At 43.8% G+C, this 25,945-nt stretch overlaps 2 protein-coding genes across 3 annotated transcripts in view; one reads left to right on the top strand and one right to left on the bottom strand.

The window, feature by feature from the left end:
• Positions 1-22,700, bottom strand: part of HTR2B (5-hydroxytryptamine receptor 2B) — a 187,144-nt gene extending 164,444 nt beyond the window's left edge. The window contains exons 1-4 of one of the 2 annotated variants that reach the window (XR_014156717.1): positions 21,532-22,700; positions 20,186-20,808; positions 13,368-13,568; positions 7,470-8,777 (exon numbers count right to left, since the gene is read on the bottom strand). Coding sequence is in view for 1 of the 2 variants with exons in the window: in XM_081862660.1 (XP_081718786.1) it covers positions 7,888-8,777; positions 13,368-13,568; positions 20,186-20,483 (1,389 nt within the window). In the remaining variant the exon portion in view is untranslated. Of the gene's footprint in view, positions 1-7,025; positions 8,778-13,367; positions 13,569-20,185; positions 20,809-21,531 lie in introns of those variants that run through there. The other variant, XM_081862660.1, reaches the window with a different exon arrangement.
• The window catches only part of PSMD1 (proteasome 26S subunit, non-ATPase 1), a 91,707-nt gene that overhangs the window by 32,477 nt on the left and 33,285 nt on the right, over positions 1-25,945 (top strand). The window lies entirely within an intron of this gene.

Here is a 25,945-nt window from a genome sequence, read left to right as displayed (position 1 = left end):
AGGTACTCTTCCTTTTCTAAGCAAGCTGTATTATACATTAGGGAAAACATTCATCTTAACAATATTAATTTCCAGATTCAATAGGTTTGTGTATATTTGTTTTTCATGAATGAACACATTTTAGCGTTCTCATATTTTTATGACTTCTAAATTGTTGAGGAACAAGGCCAGTCTTTTTGTGTGTAGCTACCCCCCCCCAAACCCCCACCCTCTCCACCTCTCTTGACAGCTGGCCAGATGAGGGAGTGGCTGGCTGGCTCTCTGCTGAAACCACAAAAGATGGCCATGATGTGCTATTACAGCTGTCAACTTGGCAGGGATCAGGTAGCCCAAGGGGTTATTAGTTGGGTTCCACTTGGTGCTAGGAAGCTGCTGCCTCTCTTTGGGCCTGAGCAACATATTGGTTACGAATTGGACATTCTGTGTAAGCTTCCAGCTTACCTCCAGACTGAAGACGGCAAGAGTCTTGGATATCCAAGGCTAAAACGAAGCAAACATTAGAAGAGAGAATTACACATCATTACTTCTGGAACAGGGACGCAGGTGGCGCTGTGGGTTAAACCACAGAGCCTAGTGCTTGCCGATCAGAAGGTTGGCGGTTCGAATCCCCGCAACGGGGTGAGCTCCCGTTGCTCAGTCCCTGCTCCTGCCAACCTAGCAGTTCGAAAGCACGTCAAAGTGCAAGTAGATAAATAGGTACCGCTCCAGCGGGAAGGTAAACAGCGTTTCCATGTGCTGCTCTGGTTCTCCAGAAGCGGCTTAGTCATGCTGGCCACATAACCCGGAAGCTGTACACCGGCTCCCTCGACCAGTAAAGCGAGATGAGCACCGCAACCCCAGAGTCCGCGTCTGGACCTAATGGTCAGGGGTCCCTTTTCCTTTACTTCTGGAACAAAAAAACAAGTACTTAAGTAACATTCTGGTTGCTTCTCCAATTCTGTATAGATGATAACCTGGAATCTTCTTGGGCATCTGTTGACATTGAATCTTGTCTATGATAGCATCTCCCATAATACTTTCCTTCGCCCATAGCAGCAAACGCAGCAAAAAGTTCTGTGGCACCTAGAACAGTCTTTATGGAATATGACACCGAACCTTAGGAATCACGGGAAAGTTGTTTGTTTTATATGGTTTGGCAGAGATGGTGTTTCCGAGTTATGTCTGTGATATGGCTAGTGAGCAACAGCTTCGGAATGGACTCCTCCTGCTTGCTACCAAGGGGGAAAATTTATGTCAAGGTGACATTATATCAATCACCTCAGTGGATGAAGCCTTTTTCCTTGGCTCTTCGGAAGTCCCCGCTAAACAGCGAGTATTTACATAAGGATTAAACACTGATGATCTTCCAGGAAAGGGAAATCACATTTTCAGGATCTAGTTAACAAAATTATAGTGTCACTATGATTACTGCCCAGATGTTTTTTTCTAATACATATCCAGGAACATATGATGGCGTGGCCTGGAAAGCCCAAGCCTTTGCAAGATTTATTGTGAAGATGGATATGAAATTCCAGGATACAGGAAGTGTGTAGCTGGAGTACTGGAACTGGAGCAGATTTTTGCACATGACACTGAAGACTATGGAACAATCTCACTTAAACTGAAGAATCATTTTGCTTGTTCCCAGGAGTACAAAACCTTTTTCGTTGGGGGCATTTGATTTCCCCCCCTAAAATTGATTTGTCTTAAGTGGCCGGCATTTTCTTTTAAGATTAAAGCTGTTGATTCTCTAGTTTAATTGTTTATTGTTGCAAGCCACATTGCACACATACTGGAAAATGAGATATGGATCTTCTAAATAAATGAGTCTGGAAGCCGATTAATGTGGCTTAGCTCATTTGTAAATTGCAGCCAAGTATGTACTGCTTAAAGGACTCTGCTTGATAACTCTGGGGTTTGTACTGTGGATTTTCCAGAGCAGAACCCTCTTTGTAGACTGAGGAAGCTGGGCTGTAAATGTTCCGCTGGCCCAGTGCTCTTTCTGGCAGGCCATTCTAGCCCCCAGTGAAGGAGGGTGCCCAGGCTTCTCCCATAGCATCTTCTCAGTCTTAAAAGTGCTGGTCTACTAATTCAGATTTTTTTAATTCCGACTAACGGAGCCCCCCTTATAGCAGTTGTGCTTTTAAAGTTTATGATTCTTTCTTAAAATTAAAATAAGATGCAGAATTTTAACCAATAGAATTTAAGCGTGTACTGCAGCAGCACCTTATTTTGATTGCCTCCCAAATTAAAAAATAGATCTTCCTGCATTGTATTGGGACAAAGCAGGCTCTTACTATTTTAAGTTTTTCTCTCCTGTGGAGCATTTCAGAATGTGTTTGGCAACTGAGATTCTATAGCGAAGCTGGAAAACGGTGAGCTACTTGAGTCATAAAACGTAATTGAGTTGAAAACTTAATTAACATATTTTTGTGGGAGTTGGACACTTGGGGAGTTTATGGTATTTTGCTCAATGCAAGTTTCCCTTCGCATATGTGTTTCAGGAACTTCATACTAGCTCTGATTGCGGTCCCTCTGAAATAAGTGTTCTGGAATAATTTATTCCATCACAAAGTGCTTCTTGTAGAATAAAATGGCTCTTGGTGTAAATTTGAAGGAACCCATTTACAAGATGTGCACAGTTAACTAAACTGAGTGTTCTAAATGCTAAAAACTGTGTTGCTTTTAGCAGGCAGAGGGGTTGAGTTGTGTGAGCAGTTGAGAACCTGGTGGTGAATTGTTGGAGAAGGGGGTGTCTTGTTTTTGCCATGGGTGCTGGGGACACAATGTTTTGGAGAAAAGTTGAGTAGTAGGAGCAACTCTGATAACTCCTTGCTTAGCTCTTGGGGTGGCTTGGGGGGGGGCTGCTCCTAGGGTACGCTTGATTCTTGCTGTAACATGCAGCAGTGGGCATCACCAGGAGCCATTGGACCTCAGGTGTTGGCAATCCAACATGGGTATCAAGTATGAGACAACAGCCTCCTGATTCTCCTGTGTCTACTCCTGCAGAGACTGGAAATATTTTTAGATTCAGGTAGGTAGCCGTGTTGGTCTGACGCAGTCGAAATATATTAAAAAACACACAAAAATTTTTTGCCCAGTAGCACCTTAGAGACTACTAAGTTTGTTCTTGGTATAAGCTTTCGTGTGCATACACACTTCTTCAGATACACGAAAGCTTATACCCAGGACAAACTTAGTTGGTCTCTAAGGTGCTACTGGACAATTTGCTTATACATTTGGAAATATTTTTGTTTAAGAAAAAGTAGGTTGGCCACATGCACAACTAATATATCGCTCTTGGAGGGTGAATATGGTACACACACACACAAAAAAGAATTTAGCTACCCTTGCTATATAGCATACAGTTTTCATCTTGGGGTGAGTTACTTTTGCAATGCAAGCAGTTGTTCCTGGCTTGATGCAAGGCAGCGGGAAGGAGAAGACACCTTCTCCTCCTTGCCTCTTAACACACTCAAGCAGGCCATCGTGATTTTTGCATGATGTCACGGTCCACACCTCTTTGGGTGCGGATGGGGAAAAGAAGTGCAAAAGCCAGAGGTCTGGTATAAAGCGCGAGAGGGAGGCAGGCGCATCTGCTTCCTGTCTCTCTCTCCCTTTCAGTAGGAGAAAGGAAGCTCCTGTGTCAAAAAGGTACATGCAGAATTGATTAAAATAAGTGCATCATTCCCTCCAGATTGATTGCCTGTTACTTTCTGTTGCTGAAATTTGGTCTCTTTTAAAACTTGTGTCTTTTTGCGCTTTTTATTGTCCTTTTCTCTATGGTATTCATCAGAGACCAAAAAAGGGTTAGTGTTAACACTCATGAATGATTACAGTGTTAACCTTTGTAAATTCTCTCTTGGTTTATGTCAGTAACTTTAGCAGCCAGGCGATGAGAATTGCAAAAACACTTCTGGAAATCAGATGAAATGGGTGATGCCAGGGGTAGTTTGGTATTTTTTTGTTTTTTTTAACGTGTGTTTGCTTTTAATAGTGAATGGAATATATTCACAATAGGACTTGATTACCAAACTCCTGATTTTAACATGCTGATTCTCATCCTTCCAGTAATGGTTAAGAACCATTCGTTCAGACAAGCGATCATACTGTAGATAGAGAAATAAATAGATGGATCTGTTGTTACCGTGGGTGTGCCGAGATAGCTGGGTTTCAGAATTCATTTTTGGCTCATGAAAATTTGAAAATAAAATTTCATAAAAGCATGAATGACTTCACAAGTGTTCTCTCTCCATTTCAGCCCCCTGTTCCCTGGTTAGGCATTTATTCAGTAAAGTCAATTTCTCTGGAGACATGAGCACCATTCAAAGCTTCTTTTCTCTTTCCCCTTTGCCCTGGACCAACCAGCTCTGCTGTGGGATAAATAGTTTTCTTTGATGCTTCCAACCTCTCTTCTGCCCGCCCTTAACATATGGATGATGTAACCTCTTGTGAAGTTTTAACCAACCTTGTCTAAAAGGCATTGTGTTCAAGCTATTACAGTTCCCTTCCATAAATAATGAAGGCATTTAAAGGCTAAGTGTTCTGATGGATGTCACACTAATTTCGAACCATTTTTTTAATGCTCTGGGGCCGTCATTATTCTCCCTAATGGACACTTTTGTCATTCTGTACAGGAAACAGCAACCGAGACAGGGTTGACAAGTCTGCAGTTGCAATCATATTTACAACATAGTGTAAATAGAAACCACTTTTATTTGTTCTGAAGTTTGCATGTCTGCCAATCAGGTTATTCAAGTGGTTTCAACTTTTCCCCCCAACTTTGAGAACCGTTCTTCAAGATGGCAGAAAGATTTTGTAATCCAGTCAGGTCCCATAGCTCAGTGGTTTTGTGTGTGTGTGTGTGTGTGTGTGTGTGTGTACACGTGTGTGTATGCACTGTGCAAGCAGAGGATCCCTGGATCAAGCCCTGGTATCTACACTTAGAAGGGTCAGGTAGTGGCAGGGTTGAGAGAGACCCCAGTCTGATATCTTGGAGGACCATTGCTAGTCAGAGGAGATTGCTGGGCTGCATGGACCAGTAGTATGACCCACCTTAAGAGAGTAATCAGCCCCTTATGTGGCTCATACAGAGTCTTGAACCAATATTTCCCAAATGCCTTGAACTATTCCCATTCTGAATTCACTGTACGTCCCAGGACCTTGCAAGCCCTGCAGCAATAGTCGCTATTGTAGGGTAAAAGTGGAGATTCCTCCAGCACATTCTGCAGCTGCGTATGGCCATCTGTGGGTTGGGGTAGTTGGATATTTTTCCTGCACTGCTTGTGCCCTCTTGTGCTCAGCTGAGTGGCAGACATTTCTTCTGAAGGACATGAATGAAACAGCTTCTTTTGCAGGGTCTGTGCCCAGAGCTGAAGTCAGGGGCGGGGGGACTCCCCACAACTGATAGATGTTCACTCCCTGAGTTCTAGAACCCACACATCTCTCCTGGAGGCCCAGACCTAAGTTTCAGAATGTAGACTGCAAACTGTTCACAGCCTTCCTTTTTAACAACTCACTGAAGGTGGAGCTTAAGAAGGGATGAACACTACGGAGTGCTTTTTAAGGGTGGGGTATAACACCTTTCAGATTAGTAAACAGGACATTTCTTAATAATCTCTGTGTCATTTGTCCCTGTGAGTGCTTTTTTCGCGGCTTTTTTCATGTAGAACACAGAGGTTTTCAGACTCTGGTTTGTGGACTATGGTAGTCCTGTGGCTCCGTGCAGATGGTTTGCGGAAAGTCTTGAGTATCTGTACTTGAACTGACACATTATTGATTCTCTCATTACAATGGAGGGTGAGACTGTGATTTTCCAAGTAAGTCCCCTGGTTTTGACAGTGATGCTGGTACCCACCCCTACCCATGATGTTTAATCCATAAACGGAAGGGGGGTGTTCTAAAATGTAGAACAAAGTTTCCTACATAGTCTGCTGAGTTCCTCAGCAGTATCGAAGTGAACCGTGGGAGAAAGAAGTTTGAGAACCATTGATACAGACAACTCTGCAACCAAGGGAGTCCTGCACCGAAGTCATCAGGAGCCAGGGAACATGACTGAGCACCTACTAGATCCCGGTTTTGTTTGTTTTAAGGCCATGCTGAGAAGTAAACATTTATACGAGAAATAAAATATGGATTTAAATATGTTAGGCTGCCTTATTTTGCAGCATTCCACACATAGCTCACACGTTGAGAGCATGGGGAAGCACAGCCCTTCAGGAACAAACTCTCCCCATAGCTTGGCCTTCACCTCAATTCATCAGGAAGAGCCGCCCTAGTTTGAGAAGAGGCTGTAGCAGCCCTCCGGCCATGGAGTGGTTTTTGGGGAAGGACTTGAAGTTTTACAAGTACGCTTGACTTGTCCTTTGAAAACTCACAGAACACTGATGCTATAATCATTTTCCACAACTAGTGACTGAGTCACAATGCTTTTTGGCTCTTTTTGCTGCTGTTGCAATAAGTCAACAGGCAGGATCCAAAGAACCACAAAAGCTCAATTCAGTGAGCCAAAGTGTGGGTGGGTGTGAGAGAGGGAATTTAGATTTGTTTTTCCTCATTTAGCTTCCATTTAGCCTCCAAAAAAGTGACTGCACGACAAACTGCTTTTGAAATGGAGGAAAGTTTCAAAAGCAGGTTGTGCTATAGGTGTCAAAGAAATATTAGCCTCTTGTGTGAGTCTGAGCAGCTCTTTCAATCCCAGCCCTTGAATTTCACTATTGGCCTCCGTTGGTCGCTATTATTTCATAGAATTGTAGAGTTGGGAGGGACCCAAGAGTTATCTGGTCCAACCCCTGCAGTGCAAAGCAGAACCCTTTTCTACTGGACTCTTTATGTAAGGCCCTTTGAAGTGACTTTTTCGACTGGGTGCTGTTTGAAACAGAACAATCTAGATGGGCCTTTTCTTTAGACTGATCAAGGTGTTACTGTCACGCGATAACTGATTGTGGAAGTCGTAGGATCAGCGTGAAATTTCTTAGTGCTATTAGCTGGAAATGAGTCATTTGGAACAAGGAGGCAGAATGAATTATGAAAATTAAACAAATATGTGCAGTTTCTTAATTTATTAATATTAATAATTATTATTATTTAAACAATTTATATACCAGTTAACTACAATAGTCTCTAAGCAGTTTGCAAAGATACAATACAAAAAAATGGTTAAAACTATAAAATCAAACTCCAATGGAAATGCCGGTGGGATTTAAAAAAAGTTTTCAGTAGGGAGGGCTCCTCTCTGACCTCGACTGGAAGGCAGTTCCATGCATTGATGTTATTCAAATTGCACCATTGAGCTTTATTGGATAGGATTGTTTTTGTGGGGGAGTGGGACAATACTAGCTGAGGTGGTTATGATCATCTCCTTTCCAACTAGCCCACATGTAAACACCTGTATTCAGTTGGGTGGGGAGGATTCCTAAATGGTCTTGAGTTGTGTACTTTCTTTCCAAGTTTAATCACCCTTTCATGGAAGCCTTGGTAATTCTGCAAACTTGTACATACTTGAGTTTGAAAGTGCAGGCCTCTTCCTCTTAGTGTAAAATGTCGCTCTATAGGATGGTCCTATATAATGCTTATATAGAGACCTCCTAGCAATAATGTACCTTTTGAAGAGACGGAATGGGGAATCCGATGTCTGAGACATGATAGTTACCATAATTGTATTTATTTGAACACCTCTGTTTTGTAAACCACTGTGCTCAAATACTTTTTTTTTTTTTGTAGCAGGATAAATTGCTGATAAATAAGAATAAATGAAGGTGGCCCTTTGAGTGAGAGAAGCCTCTACTCTTAGAGGAGAGCAGTTGATAAAACTATAATTTGGACTTGTATAAATAACAGAGGGGAACCACATATACATACTGAGCATTTATCAGTGAGTTTAGGGTATGGCCTGTCTTTTCTCTTCAGCTATACATAGCTGACTTGTTCTTCTGTTTTACCAACTTCATTCTCTGTGAGTAGCAGTGTATCCAGCAGTATGGCCGACGGGGACTGGATGGGCGAGGTGCGAAGCCGATGGCTTTGGTACATGACTGGATTAATCCCATTCCGCATTCCGTGGTGCATCATGAAAAGTTTTGAGTTCTCTGCCACGGAATTTCTGAACGAGAGCCTGCTGGAGCACTTCCGAATGGCAGATCCAGGCGTTGAGGTCGTGTAATTGCAAGTGATATATCTGCCAAATGCCTCCCTGAATGTCCTGTTGAAGAGGGTATAGACCAGTGGGTTCACGCCTGACGACACATACCCTATCCAGACAAATATCTCCATAAGTGTTTGGATAAACTCCTTGCTGCAGGACGTGCACAGAACGGAAGTGATGTTGGTTATGAAGAACGGGCACCACATCAACAAAAAGAGGAAGAATACAATACCCAAGACCTTGGAGGCCCGCTGTTCATTGGTAATAGTCTGTTCCGACTTCTTCCCGACGGTAGACATCCTGCGCATTAGCAGTTCTTCATTCCCGTTAGGCAAAGGCCTGTCCTTCTTGGAGTTGTCCAACATGGCCACTTTTTCCGGTGATGATCCGGGCGTCATATCCCGCTGGAATACCGTGGAGACCGTGCTCCAGGTAAAGCGCTGGGGCAGTTTGTTGATCAAGTAAGCTTTCTTGCGCAAAACTCTGATGGTCAGGAAGTAAGTGACCACCATGATGGCCAGCGGGACGAAGAAGGCAGCCACCGAACCGTAGAGCATGAAGTCTCCAAAACGTTCTGGTGTCAGAACACAGGTGAAGTTTGGGAAGTTTTCGACACCTTCTTCTATGCCGCGGATCGGGATTGGGATCGCAATGCCTGTAGGGGAAGCAGAAACCTAGTAAGCTCCAACCTGAACGTGGAACTGAAAGCGCCACAGTACATAATAAGGAGCATGTTCTGAGACTGGCTTCCGAACATTGGAGCAAGTCATGCAAATGAAATTACAGGAGCTTTGCAAGCCCACCGTTAGAGAGAACCTCTTTATTTAATAACATTTATATGCCTCTTAATTGAACAGAAGCCCTCCAAGCAGTTGAACTGGAAATGTCTCCAAAGCACAACAGATCAAGTAGCTAGATAGTACGTCAAAATAGGAAAGCATCAGGTCGAGGGAGGTGACTCCCATGAGATTAATTATGCCTCTTGACTCCTTCTAGCCCATGTCTGGAGCAACACTGGCTGTTTTGTGCCCCATCTCCTTTCTTGGGCAACAAATAGAACAAATTTTTCTTGGATCCCTTGTGTTTGACATAAAGCGCGCGTTGCATTTGCATTGGTGACCCACTTCCCACAAGCCTTCTTTCCACAGGAGAGAGGAGAGCATGGCTGGGGAGCTTCACGCAGCTGAGAGCAATTGTCTCAAGATGGCGGGAAGCATGGGAAATGCTGGCAATTGGTTTTAATTTTTCCGTTCTCCTTCCCTGACCTTCTGCAAGTTGCAAGCACAGGATGCTTTGAGTTCTCTGGCCTAGCGAATCTTCCTTCCTCCTAACAACTGCTGCTGTTGAACATATTTGTGGTTTCTTAAGAGCTGACTTAGCTACCAAGCAAAACTTGGTGCCTTCGGCCCTGCAGCACTCAAGTAATCGGGTCAGCGATGAAGCTTTCACTTTTTAGTGCTGCCGCCACGGCTTTATAAAGTTTAGGGATTTGCTGTACCTTAGGCTATCTCTTCATGTCTTATGTACTGTAGAAATGACAAACATCCTTAAGTCCCTTTTGTTCTCTTGCTTCATAGCAGTGCAGAGGCATTGCAATGAAAAGAGTCCTGCTGGATTGTTTATTTAATTTCTATGCCACCCTTCAGCTGAGGACCTCAGGGTGGTTCACAGCATAAAAACGCAAGATGAAAACACAAAATACATAATAAAAACAAGAACAAACCAAAGCAATAGACAGTGGGGCCCATCCAGTCCAACATCTTGGTTGCTGCAGTGAGCATCAAGATGCCTTGAAGAGGCCCAACGAAGCCTATTGCCTCTGAACTTGGAGAGTCCATAGCTAGACATCTGCTAATCAGTTTTTAAGCTCCCCTGAAATTATTGAGAAGATGCAATTCAGAGTCTGAGTACATCTAATGAGTAATAAGACATGGGATAAGTGCTGCATATGATTGATGCTGCTAAAACCTGGCATTAAAAGGCCATGTTCAAATAGTTTTGCCTCATTAGCCATTTCCCTTTTTGGACTGCAAAAGTTGCCTATTGTTTCCTTTGATTGCGGGAAGCTCTTAAATTTACTAATGTAGGAAGTGGTGCTTTTTTAAAAAAAACAACCACGGGTGTAGTCATTGATTAAGTGGGTGGTGTATTTTTTCACCTCTCAATTGTTTGCAACATAACTGATTTTAAAATCATTCTTATTCTTGACACTCTTGGGCATATTTTGCATCACTTGTTTTACGGTTAATCTATGATGTCTGCTTCCTGTGCTTTGGAGCCATTGCTCGCCAGTAGTTTGGAGTCATTGATTCACTTCCCCCCTGCTCATCATTTGTCTTACATCTGGAGTTGACATTTTGTGTACAAACCAACGAGACATTAACAACGGGCAGTGTGCCTTCAGAGAGTTCAGAATACACGGAGAAGCATAATATAAACTATTCATTTGCACCTCATTTATTATTTTCTGCTTTGCGTACTTTTGACAACACAGTCATAGTTTCCTCTCTTCCTTTACCTCTGAACAGTTAAGTTCCCAATTGCACCCCACCCTCCTGTTCCTCTGTCCTTATCTTTTTTTGTTTAGTGTGTCTGTCGGTGGGCATTTGACCCAGCTAGTTCACTTCTCTTTTAGATCCAAAAGAATTGGAGGTGGTGTCAGTTTCCCACCCACAAGGAACTGCTCCTCACTGGGGCTAGTGGTAGTGACTGAATTCAAGCTTCTCTGAGCCTGGGGCATTGTGATTTCTGTTGTAGCAATCCAACTTTTGTGGGATGCAGGTGGCACTGTGGGTTAAACCACAGAGCCTAGGACTTGCCAGTCAGAAGGTCGGCGGTTCGAACCCCCGCAATGGGGTAAGCTCCGGTTGCTCGGTCCCTGCTCCTGCCAACCTAGCAGTTCGAAAGCACGTCAGAGTGCAAGTAGACAAATAGGTACCGCTCCAGTGGGAAGGTAAACGGTGTTTCTTTGCACTGCTCTGGTTCACCAGAAGCGGCTTTGTCATGCTGGCCACATGACCCGGAAGCTGTACGCCGGCTCCCTCGGCCAGTAAAGCGAGATGAGTACCGCTACCCCAGAGTTGGCCACGACTGGACCTAATGGTCAGGGGTCCCTTTTCCTTTACTTTTAATCCAACTTTTGCAACTGAAATATGTTAAGCAATTTCCCAACAAACTAATAATGGTAATGTGTTTGTTGGAGGGGAAGTATTATTGGTTTGGGTTCTTTTTGTATGTACTTTGTGTTCTTATTTTTATGTTGCAAACTGCCCTGTGATCTTCAGATCAAGGCAGTATACAAATTATTATTATTATTATTATTATTATTATTATTATTATTATTATTATTATTATTTCCATGCTTTGCTCTGTTGGACAGTATGGTATTGTGTATTTTGATCCCTAACTTATAGGAGTTTGAGTTCAGAGATGCTATCTGAATGGTGTGTTAGGGCTTTGAGCCTTCTTTTGGTACAGAAGGAACATTCGCCCTCAAGACAGGTAATAATAATAATAATAATAATAATAATAATAATAATAATAATAATTTTTTATTTATACCCCGCTCTCCCCAGCCAAGGCCGGGCTCAGAGCGGCTTACAAGCAATAATAAAAACAAGATGAATGATTACAACTTAAAAACAAAAATAAAATACAACATTAAAATAATGGAACATTAAAATATTAAAATGTAGCCTCATCGCAGGAGGAGAAGGAAAAGAAAAAAAAGAGAGAGGGAGGGAGGGAATCAAATTGGCTCCAAGCCAAAGGCCAAGCGGAACAACTCTGTCTTACAGGCCCTGCGGAAAGAAATCAGATCCTGCAGGGCCCTGGTCTCATGAGGCAGAGCGTTCCACCAGGCCAGAGCCAGAGTTGAAAAGGCCCTGGCTCTGGTTGAAGCCAATCTGACTTCCTTAGGACCCAGGACCACTAGGGTGTTGCTATTTATGGACCTTGAGGCTCTCCGTGGGGCATACCGGGAGAGGCGGTCCCGTAGGTACGAGGGTCCTAGGCCGTGAAGGGCTTTAAAGGTCAAAAGCAGCACCTTAAATCTGACCCTGTACTCCACCGGGAGCCAGTGCAGCTTGAAAAGCACTGGGTGAATATGCTCCCATGGCAGAGACCCCGTGAGGAGCCTCGCTGCAGCATTCTGCACCCACTGGAGTTTCTGGGACAGCTTCAAGGGCAGCCCTGCGTAGAGCGAATTACAGTAGTCAAGCCTGGAGGTAACTGTCGCATGGATCACTGTGGCCAGGTCGGGGCGGGAAAGGTAAGGGACCAACTGCTTGATGTGGCGAAGGTGGAAAAATGTCGCCTTGGCTATTGCTGTAACTTGCGCCTCCATGGAAAGGGAGGCGTCAAGGATTACACCCAAACTCTTAACGGAAGGCAATGGCACTAATTGGGGCCCCGCAAGAGAAGGGAGTTGGTCCCTCATCCCCATGCCATCCCGACCCAGCCATAGGACCTCTGTCTTTGAAGGATTTAGTTTCAATGGGCTCCCATGAAACCATCTAGCCACAGCTTCCAAACATCTGGTCAGTGTGTTCGGGGCCAAGTCGGTGTGGCCATCCATCAGCAGATAGAGCTGAGTGTCATCAGCATATTGGTGACAGCCCAGCCCAAAGCTCCGGATAATCTGGGCAAGGGGACGCATAAAGATGTTAAAAAGCATCGGGGAGAGAATTGCGCCCTGCACCACTCCACACACCAAGGAATGGCGCGACGACATTTCCCTCCCTAGTGCCACCCTCTGTCCCCAACCAGAGATAAAAGAGCACAGCCAGTTACGGGCTATGCCCTGTATCCCCACGTCTGCGAGGCGGTGGTCCAGAAGATCATGATCGACCATGTCAGAGGCTGCTGACAAATCTAAAAGGTAGATAGTATGAAATTTCTGGCCAAGCACTGGGAATGGCCACCTTCGGTTAGAGCGTGGTGCTGATTATGCCATGGTTGCAGGTTCGATCCCCATAAGGGATTGCTGCATGTTCCTGCATTGCAGGGGGTCAGATTAGATGATCCTCAGGTTCTCTTCCAACTCTATGATTATGCCTGTTTTGCTTGAGACCCCAGCTGCACTTCAGTTTTAGAGATTTCATTCGAGGAAGAGAACCAAGGCTAGCTGATGTCCTCATCGGAGGCTGCTCACCATTCACGCAGCGCCTCTTCTCTGGCACCCATGCATTCACACCAGCTGTTAGCAAATGAAAAGCCCACCCTCCCTTTGATGCTTGCCACGTACCTATTGAGATCAGCCAGACCACTGTGATTTTGATGAGTGTTGTGGCCCGTGAGTTGTACTGACTTGCTTGGATTGGCTTTTTTATGGCAATGTAGCGGTCCAGTGAGATGGCGCACAGATGCATGATGGAGGCTGTGGAAAAGAGGACGTCCAGAAACAGCCAGACAGGGCACAGCTCCCGCGGAAGAGGCCATGCAATCTCTGAAAAAGAGTAGGAAAGGGTTAGGATTGTTCTTTGAGGGTGTGCACCCTGTGGAAGAGGGTGCAACATTTAGTAAATGAATTCGCGACACTACAGTGGTGCCCCGCAAGACGAACGCCTCGCAAGACGAAAAACCCGCTAGACGAAAGGGTTTTCCGTTTTGGAGGCGCTTCGCAAAACAAATTTCCCTATGGGGTTGCTTCACAAGACGAAAAAATCTTGCGTCCCCCGGCGGGGTTTTTTTTCGCTTTTTTCGCCCTTTTCTTAAGCCGCTAAGCCGCTTATCAGCTGTTCCGCTGATAAGCCGCTTAACAGCTGATTGCTGGAAGCCGCTTGACAGCTGTAGCGCTAATCCGCTAAGCTGTCAATGGGCTTGCTTCGCAAGACGAAAAAACCGCTAGACAAAGAGAATCGCGGAACGAATTCTTTTCGTCTAGCGAGGCACCACTGTATAACCCCCTCCAGTTAATCAGGCAGGAGTTTTTAAAAAGTTATTTTTAGTACAAGTAATTTTTTAAACTGCAGGTGACATCTCGGAAGAGACCTTCTTCCACCTCTCCTGCACTGGAGGAGCTACTTTTAAGATGAGTGTTTGCATCGGTAGATGTGGGGTAGGAGCTATTCTGTAGAACCCTTTCTCAGTTGCAAATGTAAGCACATTTAATCTATTGATTAATCAAGGCTTCTTGAACAGGGCAATTGCCCTGTCTTCAATGCCTTTGAGGTAGTGGCCTAAAAATCAGTGGATTGTGGGTTTATTAAGCAAAAAAGGGCAGCAGCAACTGGTGATCTGTTAAGCGTTAGAGGTGTAGTGTTCTGGTTTTGGGGCACAACAATTCTGGTACATGTGCTGCTTTGCAATTAGGTACTTTTTCTTCGCTGTGGTGGTGGCGATCAGGTGAAAATACCGCATCTTGTTGCAACGAGTGGTTTTCCTTTTCATTATTCAGAATCCCGATTTCTAAATAGGGCTTCTTCAGCCCTGTGCACCTGCTAATAATAAATTGTCCCCCTTTCATTTTGTCATGTTCAAATTCATCAGCATCACTATTCCTGTAGTAGCCAGCTCCTGTTCCTTACTTAACGGTGCAAGGTTTGGTTTCTAAGCCAGATTTCTTTGTAGAGGCCCTTGCTGTGAATTAGCTGTGGCCTTTTTGGGGATCGCGTAATGACTTGTCTTGGATCAATTGCAATAAAAACGGATACATTTGGGGGGGCATAACTGTTCAAAGGTAAAAATAAAGTGGTTTTTTTTACTCTGGGCATAATCTTGAGATTTTGGACCTTCTTATTGTGCGTGCCCTCTTTTCTTAATCTGTGGGGCCAACACAAGTTGCCAGGATTCTCAGCATTACTACTACTACTACTACTACTAATAATAATAATAATAATAATTTATTATTTATACCCTGCCCATCTAGCTGGGCTTCCCCAGCCACTCTGGGCGGCTTCCAATCAAATATTAAAATACAGTAATACATCAAACATTAAAAGCTTCCCTAAACAGGGCTGCCTTCAGATGTCTTCTAAAAGTTTAGTAGTTGTTGTTCTCTTTGACATCTGGTGGGAGGGCGTTCCACAGGGAGGGCGCCACTACCAAGAAGGCCCTCTGCCTGGTTCCCTGTAACTTGGCTTCTCGCAGCGAGGGAACCGCCAGAAGGCCCTCGGAGCTGGACCTCAGTGTCCGGGCAGAACGATGGGGGTGGAGACGCTCCTTCAGATACTAAGGTTGACAAGGATAATGAATCAACTACTACAGGGTCAAACCTAGCTAAGCTTCCTATGGCTTTGTTAAGCAGAATACAGCAAAACCAGATCTGAATGCAATTCTCCCCACCTTCCGGCTGCCTTTTCATTTTGGATCCATAAGCAACAACTACTGTCCCACCTCCTCCTTTCCCCAGGTAGCCTGGTTTACCTTGAGGGAGGCTTCCGGTGTGTCTATAGCTTCCCTACACAAGCCAACCAATTCCTACACAGAAACCATACAGTCCCGACATTGTGGAGAGCATTGTGTGAGTGGCTCTGCACCTGTGTTAAATGGCTGTTTCTTTATTGGAATATGGTGGGATGCTGTGGAGCCCAAACCACGTGGCAGCTGGTTCTTCCTGCAGCAGCCAGCCCTCCGCAGTCGCGAAAGCAAGGGCTTATTTTTAAAGCAGTCCGCTCTGTGGTTTGTGGGGTATTAATAGTAATAGCAGAGGGAAAAACCCTGGAGCGCTTTTTTTTTGTTTTGTTTTGTTTTGTTTAAAAAGAGAATTGATAACATTTAAAATGAAGTAGAAAGCGGATGCCTTGTTGAATAGACCGTGAAATGTTGAGCAAACCTTTTTAAAGATTTCCTTTGAGTTTTTATTAGCTTTTTTAAAAAATCTCTCGTTCCCAGAGAACAGTCGTGCCAGAAGAAATAAAAGCTTCAAGTAACCAATTAAATTTGTGTGCTTGAAATCCCGAGATTCTATCTAGCAAGGCAAGCGTTTTCCTGCGCCTTGAACTAATGTTGTTGAGACCAAGTAATGTATGGCCTTTTTGTGTGCAGGTGTTCGCTTTACATGTGAAGAGGATGATGGCTCCTGGCTCACTAGATTTCCAATGAATGATTTCAATGTTTTCTCTCCTTTGTGCAGAGCTGCTTAGACGTTACCTCCTTTCTGCTCATTCCTGCAGGGAGAGAATTTTTGCGCTGGAGCAAAATAGCCTCTCTCGCCCTCTTACATCAGAGAATGTGGATTTTTCTCCCGCTAAACTTCTGCTTTTTCTTCCTTTTGTGCTCAGTTTTGAGAGAGGTGGCGTGTGTGTTGTGTGTTTCAGAAAAGTGACTTTAAATGCTTGATACTGAGAGTCATGGCTGCAATTTGAGTGTGGGTGTTTCAGTGTTGGGTGGCCCAGTGAATAAGGCATTGGACTGTCTGCAGCCCAGATCACATTGTGGCTGTTGAGTGATCTTCTTGGCCGTGTATAATATTAACTCTTTCCTCTCTGTAAAATGAGAATAATGAAGAGGAGGAGTTACAGGAGGCAGTGGTAGCGGTGTAGCATCTGAGCTGTGAACTGGGAAGTCCCTGGTGCAAATTTCACCTTGGCCATGAATTCAGTAGGCATCCTTTGACAAACTGCATTCTTTTACTTTCAGCACCTCGCCTTGTGATATGCTAACACTGATCTACCTTACGGGATGGTTGCCACAATTTACATGATGGGTTTTGAACATTTTAAAGCACTATATCAATTCTAAGTGATTATACTGCCCCAGTGACGTCTGCTAAGTAGGGGAATGTCTTATTCTCTGGCCCAGGCAAGCCAAACTCCTTGGTGCTATAGATGTCAGCCTGCAAATCCTCCTACTCTTTGTTGATCATGTGCGTTACAAATTGCGTTGCCTAAATTTTCCAATCAGATAGAAGGACCGTCACTCTTCATTGAAATGATGGTAGACTGTCTTTCAAAGATGCCTGCCTACCATTTACTAGTCTCATTTAGGAACTCTTGATAAGTTTATAAAGAACCCCAAAGTTTCCTTGAATGCCCACTGGTCTAGAAGAGTGAATAGAGTCGAGAGGCACACACATTTCCTCTTAGATGTTCTGTATCAACTGTCAGAAATGAAAGGAATTGTGTTTGTATGATGTGTTGAGATTCTGTACAGTTGTGGAAGCACAGAAGTCTTAAAAGCAGGGAGGGGTGGACCTTATTGGCCGACTTGGCCACAGCTGACACTATTTAAACAGTTATTTGGCTAATGGATTTTTAAGGGATTACTAGCCTTCTAGGAGACTTGCTTCAGTCCACCCAGCCCAGGGCCTTTTTCTCTTCTAGCAGTTGCTGAGGAAGCAGAAATACACAACTTTTGCGGCTAGGTAGACATCTTAGGGATGTGAATTCAGCTTAGGGTCAGCTGTGTTTTCAGAGTGCCTGCAAATAATGTCGCCACACCTATTTAATTATGATCCCTAACTTCCCTCCCTTTTAAGCACCCTGCAACATGAGCTGCCTTTTTGTTGGCTTCTAAATTAAGATTCCTTGCATTTTTTTAAACTTCGGTTTTAGTAGTTTTCACTCAGGATTAATGGAAGATTAAATTTCAATAATAAAAGAAGACAAGAGCAGAAAAGCAAAATTGTTAGGAAGCTTAAGGCCAAGTTAGCCACTCGCACGACTGTTAAATGTATGAATGGCATCTTGTGTCGTTTGGCCCTGAGCAAACTTCAGAGGAGAGAGTTTGTAATCCTTTTGCGGTTTTTTGCTGGTCGCTAATCACTTGCTCTTTTACTTCTTCTAACTCTTGGTGCTTACACTTAATGTTGATCAGATTCACAGCAGTATGGCAAATCCTGCAAGCTATGAAGATCTCTGTAACTCAAGTGACCTGATCATAATGAACCTCTCAGAATGCTCACATTTTCTCAAAACAAAATGTTATCACTCTTGTATCTGGATTAGAAGAAAGCAGTCTTGAAGGCGATGGAGCTGGAAGTTCCCATCATCCCTGACCACTGGTCCTGATAGCTAGGGATGATGGGAATTGTAGTACAAAAACAGCTGGAGACCCAAGTCCAGGAAACCTTAATTTATAATGACTCCAAGGCCAAGACTTGCTTGTCTGAGTTAGTCCTGCCTCTGTGCATATTTAGTTTGAGTGATGTATTTGCTATGATCTTAGCCAGTGTAATTTAAGTATGCTGGGTAGCAGTAGAAAATATGGCAGTAGCTTCCTATTTAATGTAGGATTTATTTGCGTTGCTTCTTCAAAGGTTCCTCCTCATGATTTGCACTCACAGTTACTCCCTTGGGTAGTTTAAGAGACTGTTACAGAAAAGTTCCCGATTTAATTCTTGCCTTCTGCCATGAAGTCATTAACCAGCTTCTCCCAGAACCTCCCCACCCCACCCCACTGATAAGGGGATAATAATACTGGGCTGCCTTTGTCATTTGTAAGGATCATGACAAGGTATCATATGTGAAGGGCATTGAACACCATAAAGTGTTATTTGAACATTACGTAATTAAATTCAGTTGATCTCCCCAGACAAGGACATGGGGCAAGAATCAACTAACCCATCTTGGTTTTATCTTCCTTGTACCTGGAGGGACATTCGTGCTTTTCCTTCCAAGCATAAGGACTGTTTATGTCTTTATTTTTTATTTCCAGCTTGAAAACTGTGGCCATAATATGTCACTTGGTTCATTTCCTTTGAACTATAGTTTTGTGGGTTTTGTATCCACTCAGTAGATTTTATCGTTTTTCTTTGCTGGATAATAATTCATAGAGGCCAAATTGTCATAGGGCCTTTTTGTGCGTATGTGGAGAGAAAATTGAACTAATGAGACAATACATGCTTTCCGCAATTTGAGCTTTCTGTATCCTGTCCCCTGGCATTGTTTACTGATGTAGCATTGCATTCTAGTCTTCCTGTTGACTCTTGCTACGAATCAGTAGTACATGGGTATAGTTAGGACTATTGAATGTAGGGGCATTTCCACTGGACGAGTGGGGTACCATACCAATGCACACTTGTAATTGTACATTAGATAATTCTGACCAGTTCCCTATGTTAGATGGACTCTTGTCAGTTATTCCAAGCTGCTAATAGAATTTCAAATTCTGTTTTTGTGATCTCATGGGCGGTGAAAGGAGGACTGGAACTAAGGAGATTTAACTGCTGTGCTGGTGACAGAGTAGTCCTATCTACCACAAGAGTATGTACAAGAAGACACCTTGCATGGGAGCTGATTCACCAAGACCAGGGGTTGAGATCAGACCACATCCCACCTCGTGGCAAGGAGGTGAAGGCCTTCCACTTCACCCCTTGGCTATGACATATCAGAGAATTCAGACAAACTGCCATCAAAATATGATCATGGTTTCACAACCTCATCTCAACCGGCTTTGAACCATGCCACTGAACATTGCCCTGACTTTCATTTGTAGATCCATATTTTGTTTTTAGGAGATGCAGAAAATTTTTTTGGGGAAATCTAGCAGAATCTGAGGGTAAGGAAGACGTTACTGAAAATTCCCCATTGAACTGTTTAAATGAATTTCACATAAATCACTAGAATACTGACTTAGAGTCTGTCTTAACTAGTTATAGAAAGCAAAAAAAAAGGCAAACTGATTGCACTCAAATGAACTTTTATTTCCTTGAAGCTGGAGATTAAATGATGTCAGTATCTTATATCACACATATGGTCTGTGTTATGAATCATTGTGTCTACAGAGGCAGAAAAGGGGCTTTCTTGAAATGGATGGAACGATGCCCATTGGTGGCGATCATGGTGAATGTTTCTAGTTTACGTAAAAATTTTTTTTAAAAAAACTTATTCTGATTTTATAGGAACTGTGTATATTTTCATTTAAACTATGAAACTATCATTGCTGTGTGTTATAACATAGCTGCCCACTTGGCAGAAGAGCGATTTCAGATTGGTAGTTCAGTAGTTCTGATTTTCCCTGAGCATTGGTCTGGAAGAATGAAAGAGGTAGAGTAGTTTGCTGCATGTTGCAAAGGGGCTTAAGGCACCAGAAATCTCTTAATTTGGTCAGTGCTTTAAAATACATATATATATAGAGAGAGAGAGAGAACATAACTTCAGAGGATCAGAGTCCAGTACTTACCAAACATGATGGTAAGAAGGGCTATGGGCATCACAAACAAACCAACCAGCAAATCGGCCACTGCCAGAGACATGAGGAAGTAGTTGGTGGCATATTGTAGCTTTTTCTCCAAGGATACGGCCAGTATGACGAGAATATTCCCCCCAATGGTGGGGATGATGACCATCAGAATGAGCAGAGCTGCCCAGCGCAACATGGTCCCCTCTGCTGTGATTGGCTGTGCAGATCCATTGCCAGACCCAGACATGTTCACAGGCAAGGCCATTTCAGCACCCGGTGGGATTTGTTCGGAGACCATGTGTTACTGGGACATACTGTAAATTCTAGGAGCTTGGTCTTCCTCTCCGGCCCAGTGCGGTCCTGATGAAAGACCAGCATCGTAAACTACTCATCTGCTACCACCTGAGGGTCTTCTCTCTCTTGTGCAATTTTATATCGTGGTCCTTCCTTGGATGCAGGCAAAGAGTATTTAAAAATGAGTATGCTGGCTTGGATCCATCTCTTTATTATAGCTCCCAATGGTCAGACTGTTCCCTAAAGCGAAAAGCTTCAAAAATGAATGTTGAAGAGTTGGGTAATGAATTAGATCCTAGTGCCTCTCCTCCTGTGCTGAAGAGCTCGCCCTACATAATAGAACATACACATGTCATGTTTTAACTTTTGTTGATGGGCTAGAATTGTTACACTGAACTTAGAGGTGTACCATCCGAGTTTTGAGTTTTAAAGGTTGTGATGTTGCAAAAAACTCGCAATTGGGGGTAAAACAGCTCCGGAGAAAACTATTTATCCTGTTTGGGTACAGCTTTGCTCCCCTTTCTCAGTAGTTGAGCTATGAGAATAATTCCCAGTTCTTTCTCTCCGTAAATTTCATTTCTTGAGAGAACTACAGCTTGCAAACTGATGCAGGCTTCCTTACTACGTGCCTGGCTGCTTGTTCATCAGGTGGAAGGGCAGATAAAATCAATTTAGGATTTATTTATTTTTTAAGCTAATAGTGCAATCCTATTCATTTTTACTCAGAAGAAACTCGCATTGAGTTAATGGTACTTATTGCAGGTGATTGCAGGCTAGAACTATAGGGGGGTTACTTGCTCAATGGGAAGACAGCAAATAATAATCTTACCGGAGTTACAGTTTGTGAACTATTTGACCAGACAGACTTGACTTCTAAATCCCTTTTGAGAGGAACCTTTACCAATTCCTTCTCTCTAATAAACAAGCAATGAAAGTGGCCCCCTTGGATTTCTGTATTTGCATTCAGTTTTTTTTCTATGGCGTTTCTCGATATACAAAGGGCACATTACCATTCTTGCCTTTTAACAGTTTTAAAACGACTGACGCCTTACCTTATTTATCCACTCCCTGGATTTTAGCGGAATTTCCCTAGTCCTTGAGCTGGATCCGTTTCCTCGGAGGACGTGTGTTCCTTATTTGCCGCACACTGGATGCTTAGAATGTCTCCCTCTAATTGCATTGCTTTCTTCCAAGCCAGCCACGCACACTTGCGATTGAATTTCCCACCGCAGTCGGGTTCACTTTGCGATTACGCCGTTGATTTCTTTCTCTTGTCAAGCCCAGAGGAGGAGGAGGAGAATGGCTCGAGTCAATGGCTCCCTCCCTCCTCTGTCATGCTGCCCTTTTCTTTTGGTAATTTTTACATACTTAAGATGTCCCTTGAGCGCTGACCAGCCCTTCCTCTCTGCCTCTCGCCTTCTGTGCAGCTTCCTCTGAACGTGTATGCTCTGCTGGTATCATCTGTTGATTGACTCATTCCAGTGCACCCAGCTCCAAGTGCTTAAAACGCAAAGCAACAAATGAGCAGATATTCCTTCCCCTCCCTCTTTTCTTTTGCATCTGGAGAAGAGCCATGCAAGGTTATTTTTCCTCCCACCCCCGCCATCCAGCTTCCCAAACCTGAAGCACACAACTCTCATCCCCAACTCTGAATGGGTTGATCCAGTCAACGTCGGTCCTTTTCACTTGAGCATGTAAAAATATACTGTTCCCTTTCTCACGGCAGTCAAAAGGGGCTCCCTGGTAGTAGGAGCTTTTTAAGTCTTCCATAAATACAGGGGAAACAACACTGTACGACAATTTATCTGTAATCTACATAGTGCTTCAAGTGCACAAGTCGATCACAGGCCATGCTTTAATAATCTTCCCAGCAGCCCTGTCAGTTGGGCTTCAATTTTACGAATAGGGAACTGAGGCCGGGAGGTGCCTAAAATCTTGGGTGAGTTTATGGCTTTCCTGCGTACTATTGCTTGCAAATGAATCTTACGAGCATTACTTGGAAGTAGGTGAACTAATCAGTGTTTATGAAGGTGTAAAACTTTATTTCCCAACAGATGTTGTGTATTAAAGATAAAGTTGTGGCTAATATGTCAAGCAGTCTGGCTCAGTCAACTAGGATTTAGTTTGGTGAGCATGTGCAGTTGTTGCGGCATTTTTTGTTCTAGAGAATGGAGTACGAAGTAGATTCTCAAATTATTGCTGAGATTTTGTGAGTCACAAAAACTTTGGTTTGGGGTAGCTACTCTACAAGTGGTGGGTATATGGCACGGTGCATATGGAAATACATGGAGGAGAAACCTAGTACATTGTAATGGATTAAAGCAATAGTAGGATCCATCACATAATGCTTAATTTAAGGAACTCACTGCAACAAAATGTGGTGGTTGGTTATTGACTTAGCTGCCTTCCAAATGGGATTACATTCTTGGGGTGCCATTTTGTCTCCTAAGAGCTGCCCGTTACTTCAGTCTAGTGCATCCTGGACAACAACCAGCAAACTGACATTTCTAAATCACAGAGAACAGCCTTCTTGCAGCCTGGTGCCCTCCAGATGTCTAGGGCTGGTGGGGGTTATAGTACAAAGCTTATGAAGGTAACCAGTTTGGGTATGTTTTGCATAGGGCCTGTTGCTTGGCCTAGAAAATGGTAGTGTGTGGCGATTTCTTGTTTAGGAAAACCACTTTTGTCTGAGTTACGCCTGGAACATACTTCCAGAATCCTCTGGGGCACAGACAGGTTGCTCATCAGGAGCATTTAAAGGAACCTCTTTCCCAGCCATGCCACCTGCCCATCTAATTCAGATACGACTCCTCAGACTGACAGGGACTCTCCAGGGTCCTGTGCAGAGCAAGAGTCTTCCCCATCACCTGCTGCCGGTTATTTCTCTGAAAGCCAGGAATTGTCAGGTGCACAGGAGTTCATCAGCATACAACAAAAAGGAAGGTAGAAAGGGTCCCTGAGGAACGGGTGGTCTCTTACATTGAATGCAGAATAGCTGGCTTGGAAGCAGATACACTTAACGATAATGCCGTCCTTGACAGATAACACTACTTTTGTACATTTGGAGTGTTATGGGCTAAAGCTGTCCTTTTTATCTGACATCCTTGTAAAGATCCAGGTTGTGCCGCTGTTGAGACAGCTGCCATTAAGACACCGTGAGGCTACTGCAAAATAGGTTCGCATCACTCCATTTCTAATTGTGGCAACAGGAAATTCACCCTTCCTCCTGTGAGGAGTTTGGTATTCTGCAGGTGGCTTTTCAATAAGTACATTTGTTTCGGAAATTTCCATTATCGGTCCTGTGCGTCTGAAGAATAGCTATTTTTAGCGTGTGCAGGGGGCTAGATTTCTGGCTGGAGTGAAAATTAAATGTTTGCACCGTGCTTGAAAGTCTGCGGTTGCCTCTTACATGTTGGGGTCGGCTCTTTGAATCATAGAATCATAGAGTTGGAAGAGACCACAAGGGCCATCGAGTCCAACCCCCTGACAAGCAGGAAACACCATCAGAGCACTCCTGACATATGGTTGTCAAGCCTCTGCTTAAAGACCTCCAAAGAAGGAGACTCCACCACACTCCTTGGCAGCAAATTCCACTGTCGAACAGCTCTTACTGTCAGGAAGTTCTTTGCCACTGTGATGTGTGTGGATGTGCTGTTGCTGCCCCCTGTCGAAGTGTTAACTCTTTCACAGAGGAAAAGCTTTGTGCCTTCAATATTTTCAGAAGGCAAATGAGTCCATAGAAGCTTATGCCATAATAAATGCCTTAGCTCAGCGGTTCTCAACCTGTGGGTCCCCAGATGTTGTTGGACTACAACTCCCATCATCCCTGAGCTCTGGCCTTGCTAGCTAGGGGTGATGGGAGTTGTAGTTCAACAACATCTGGGGACCCACAGGTTGCGAAAGGCTGCCTTAGCTGAATGCTGTAAGACTCTGGGGAACTGAGTAGCAAGTGATAGGATTTGATTTGAGAAGTCCCGCGGGACGTGTTTGAAATATCACTCCATTCTGGAACGGTGATGCTCACTCGACTTTCCAAGAACAAGTGTTCCTTTGAATTAAAGTATAATTCTCCGGAAAACGACAAACATCATGCGCAAATGGTTTCATGATGAAGCAGGGTTTTGGCTAGCTCAGAGTGTGGGGAAGGACGTTCATTTATAAAGGGCAGGACTCGAATTGCTGTTTCCCGCTTCTGAGCAATTATGGTTTAAGAGGAATGGGCACGCTTGTTGATAAAGAAGAGTGACAAAAATGGTGAGGTCCCTGGAGACTCAAATCCTTGTAAGGAAAGAATGGAAAGCGTTTGGCTTGGAGAAGAGACTGCTTCTGTTGGTTAGAGCCTGGTGCTGATAATGCCATGGTTGCAGGTTCAGTTCCCATATGGGGCAGCTGGATATTCCTGCATCACGGGGTCGGACTAGATGACCCTCAAGATCCCTGTCAGCTCTGTGATTCCATGATTCTGTGAAATAATAGAATGGCAGTCTTCAGGTTTGGATTTAAATGATGGATCAATAATTTGCTCCAAAAGGAAGGCAGGGCCCAGACCAGTGGGTTCAAATTTCAAGGAAATGAGTGTAGATGAAATTGATGGGATCAGGCTGCCTCAGAAAGAGGTCAAGTCACCACCTCTTCTTCATCAGCATGGGTTTGAACTAGAAGACCTTTGAGAACCCTTTTGACACCTTAGCATGGCTGATTTCATGACTAGTGTACAGTACTGGGAAAGTGTGGTTGAGGGGATGTTATACTTTGCAAAGCAGCTGGCTTACAGAGTTCCTGATTTTAATGTTTCTTCATTGCTGTAGCCTTCATTGTCCACCTTTTGTTTGTTTTCATAATGCCAAACTTTACATTCCATTTCCACCCTCCTGTAAGAGGTTTTACTTGAAGACTCCCATTCATAGCTGTCAATGTTTCCCCTGTTCTTAAGGGAAATTCCCTTATTCCGAATAGGATTCCTCGGAAGAAAAGGGAAAAGTTGACGGCTATGCTCCCATTCATTAAAGGACCTGACTGTTTAAAAGTGTGTGTGTGTGTGTGTGTGTGTGTGTGTGTTTTAATGCAAGCAGATACAGTGGTACCTTGGATTAAGTACTTAATTCGTTCTGGAGGTCCGTACTTAACCTGAAACTGTTCTTAACCTGAAGCACCACTTTAGCTAATGGGGCCTTCAGCTGCTGCTGCGCCGCCGGAGCACAATTTCTGTTCTCATCCTGAAGCAAAGTTCTTAACCTGAAGCACTATTTCTGGGTTAAAAGAGTCTGTAACCTGAAGCATATGTAACCTGAAGCATATGTAACCCGAGGTACCACTGTACTGATTCTAGGGTGCTGCTGCTCATACACTGGAATAGCCGACCCCCAGATACTGTATAAAGCATGGACTCTGCTGCAGTTTAGGCACTTGCTGAAAACCTTGTTTGCTTTGGCGTTCGATGGCTCATGACTTCAGCTGTTACAATTT

The sequence above is a fragment of the Podarcis erhardii genome (assembly GCF_964252035.2).
Source record: "Podarcis erhardii genome assembly, chromosome: 5".
In the NCBI taxonomy this organism is placed as follows: Eukaryota; Metazoa; Chordata; class Lepidosauria; order Squamata; family Lacertidae; genus Podarcis; species Podarcis erhardii.
Note: the sequence above shows the minus strand (reverse complement) of the source record. Positions and strands in the feature narration are given on the sequence as shown.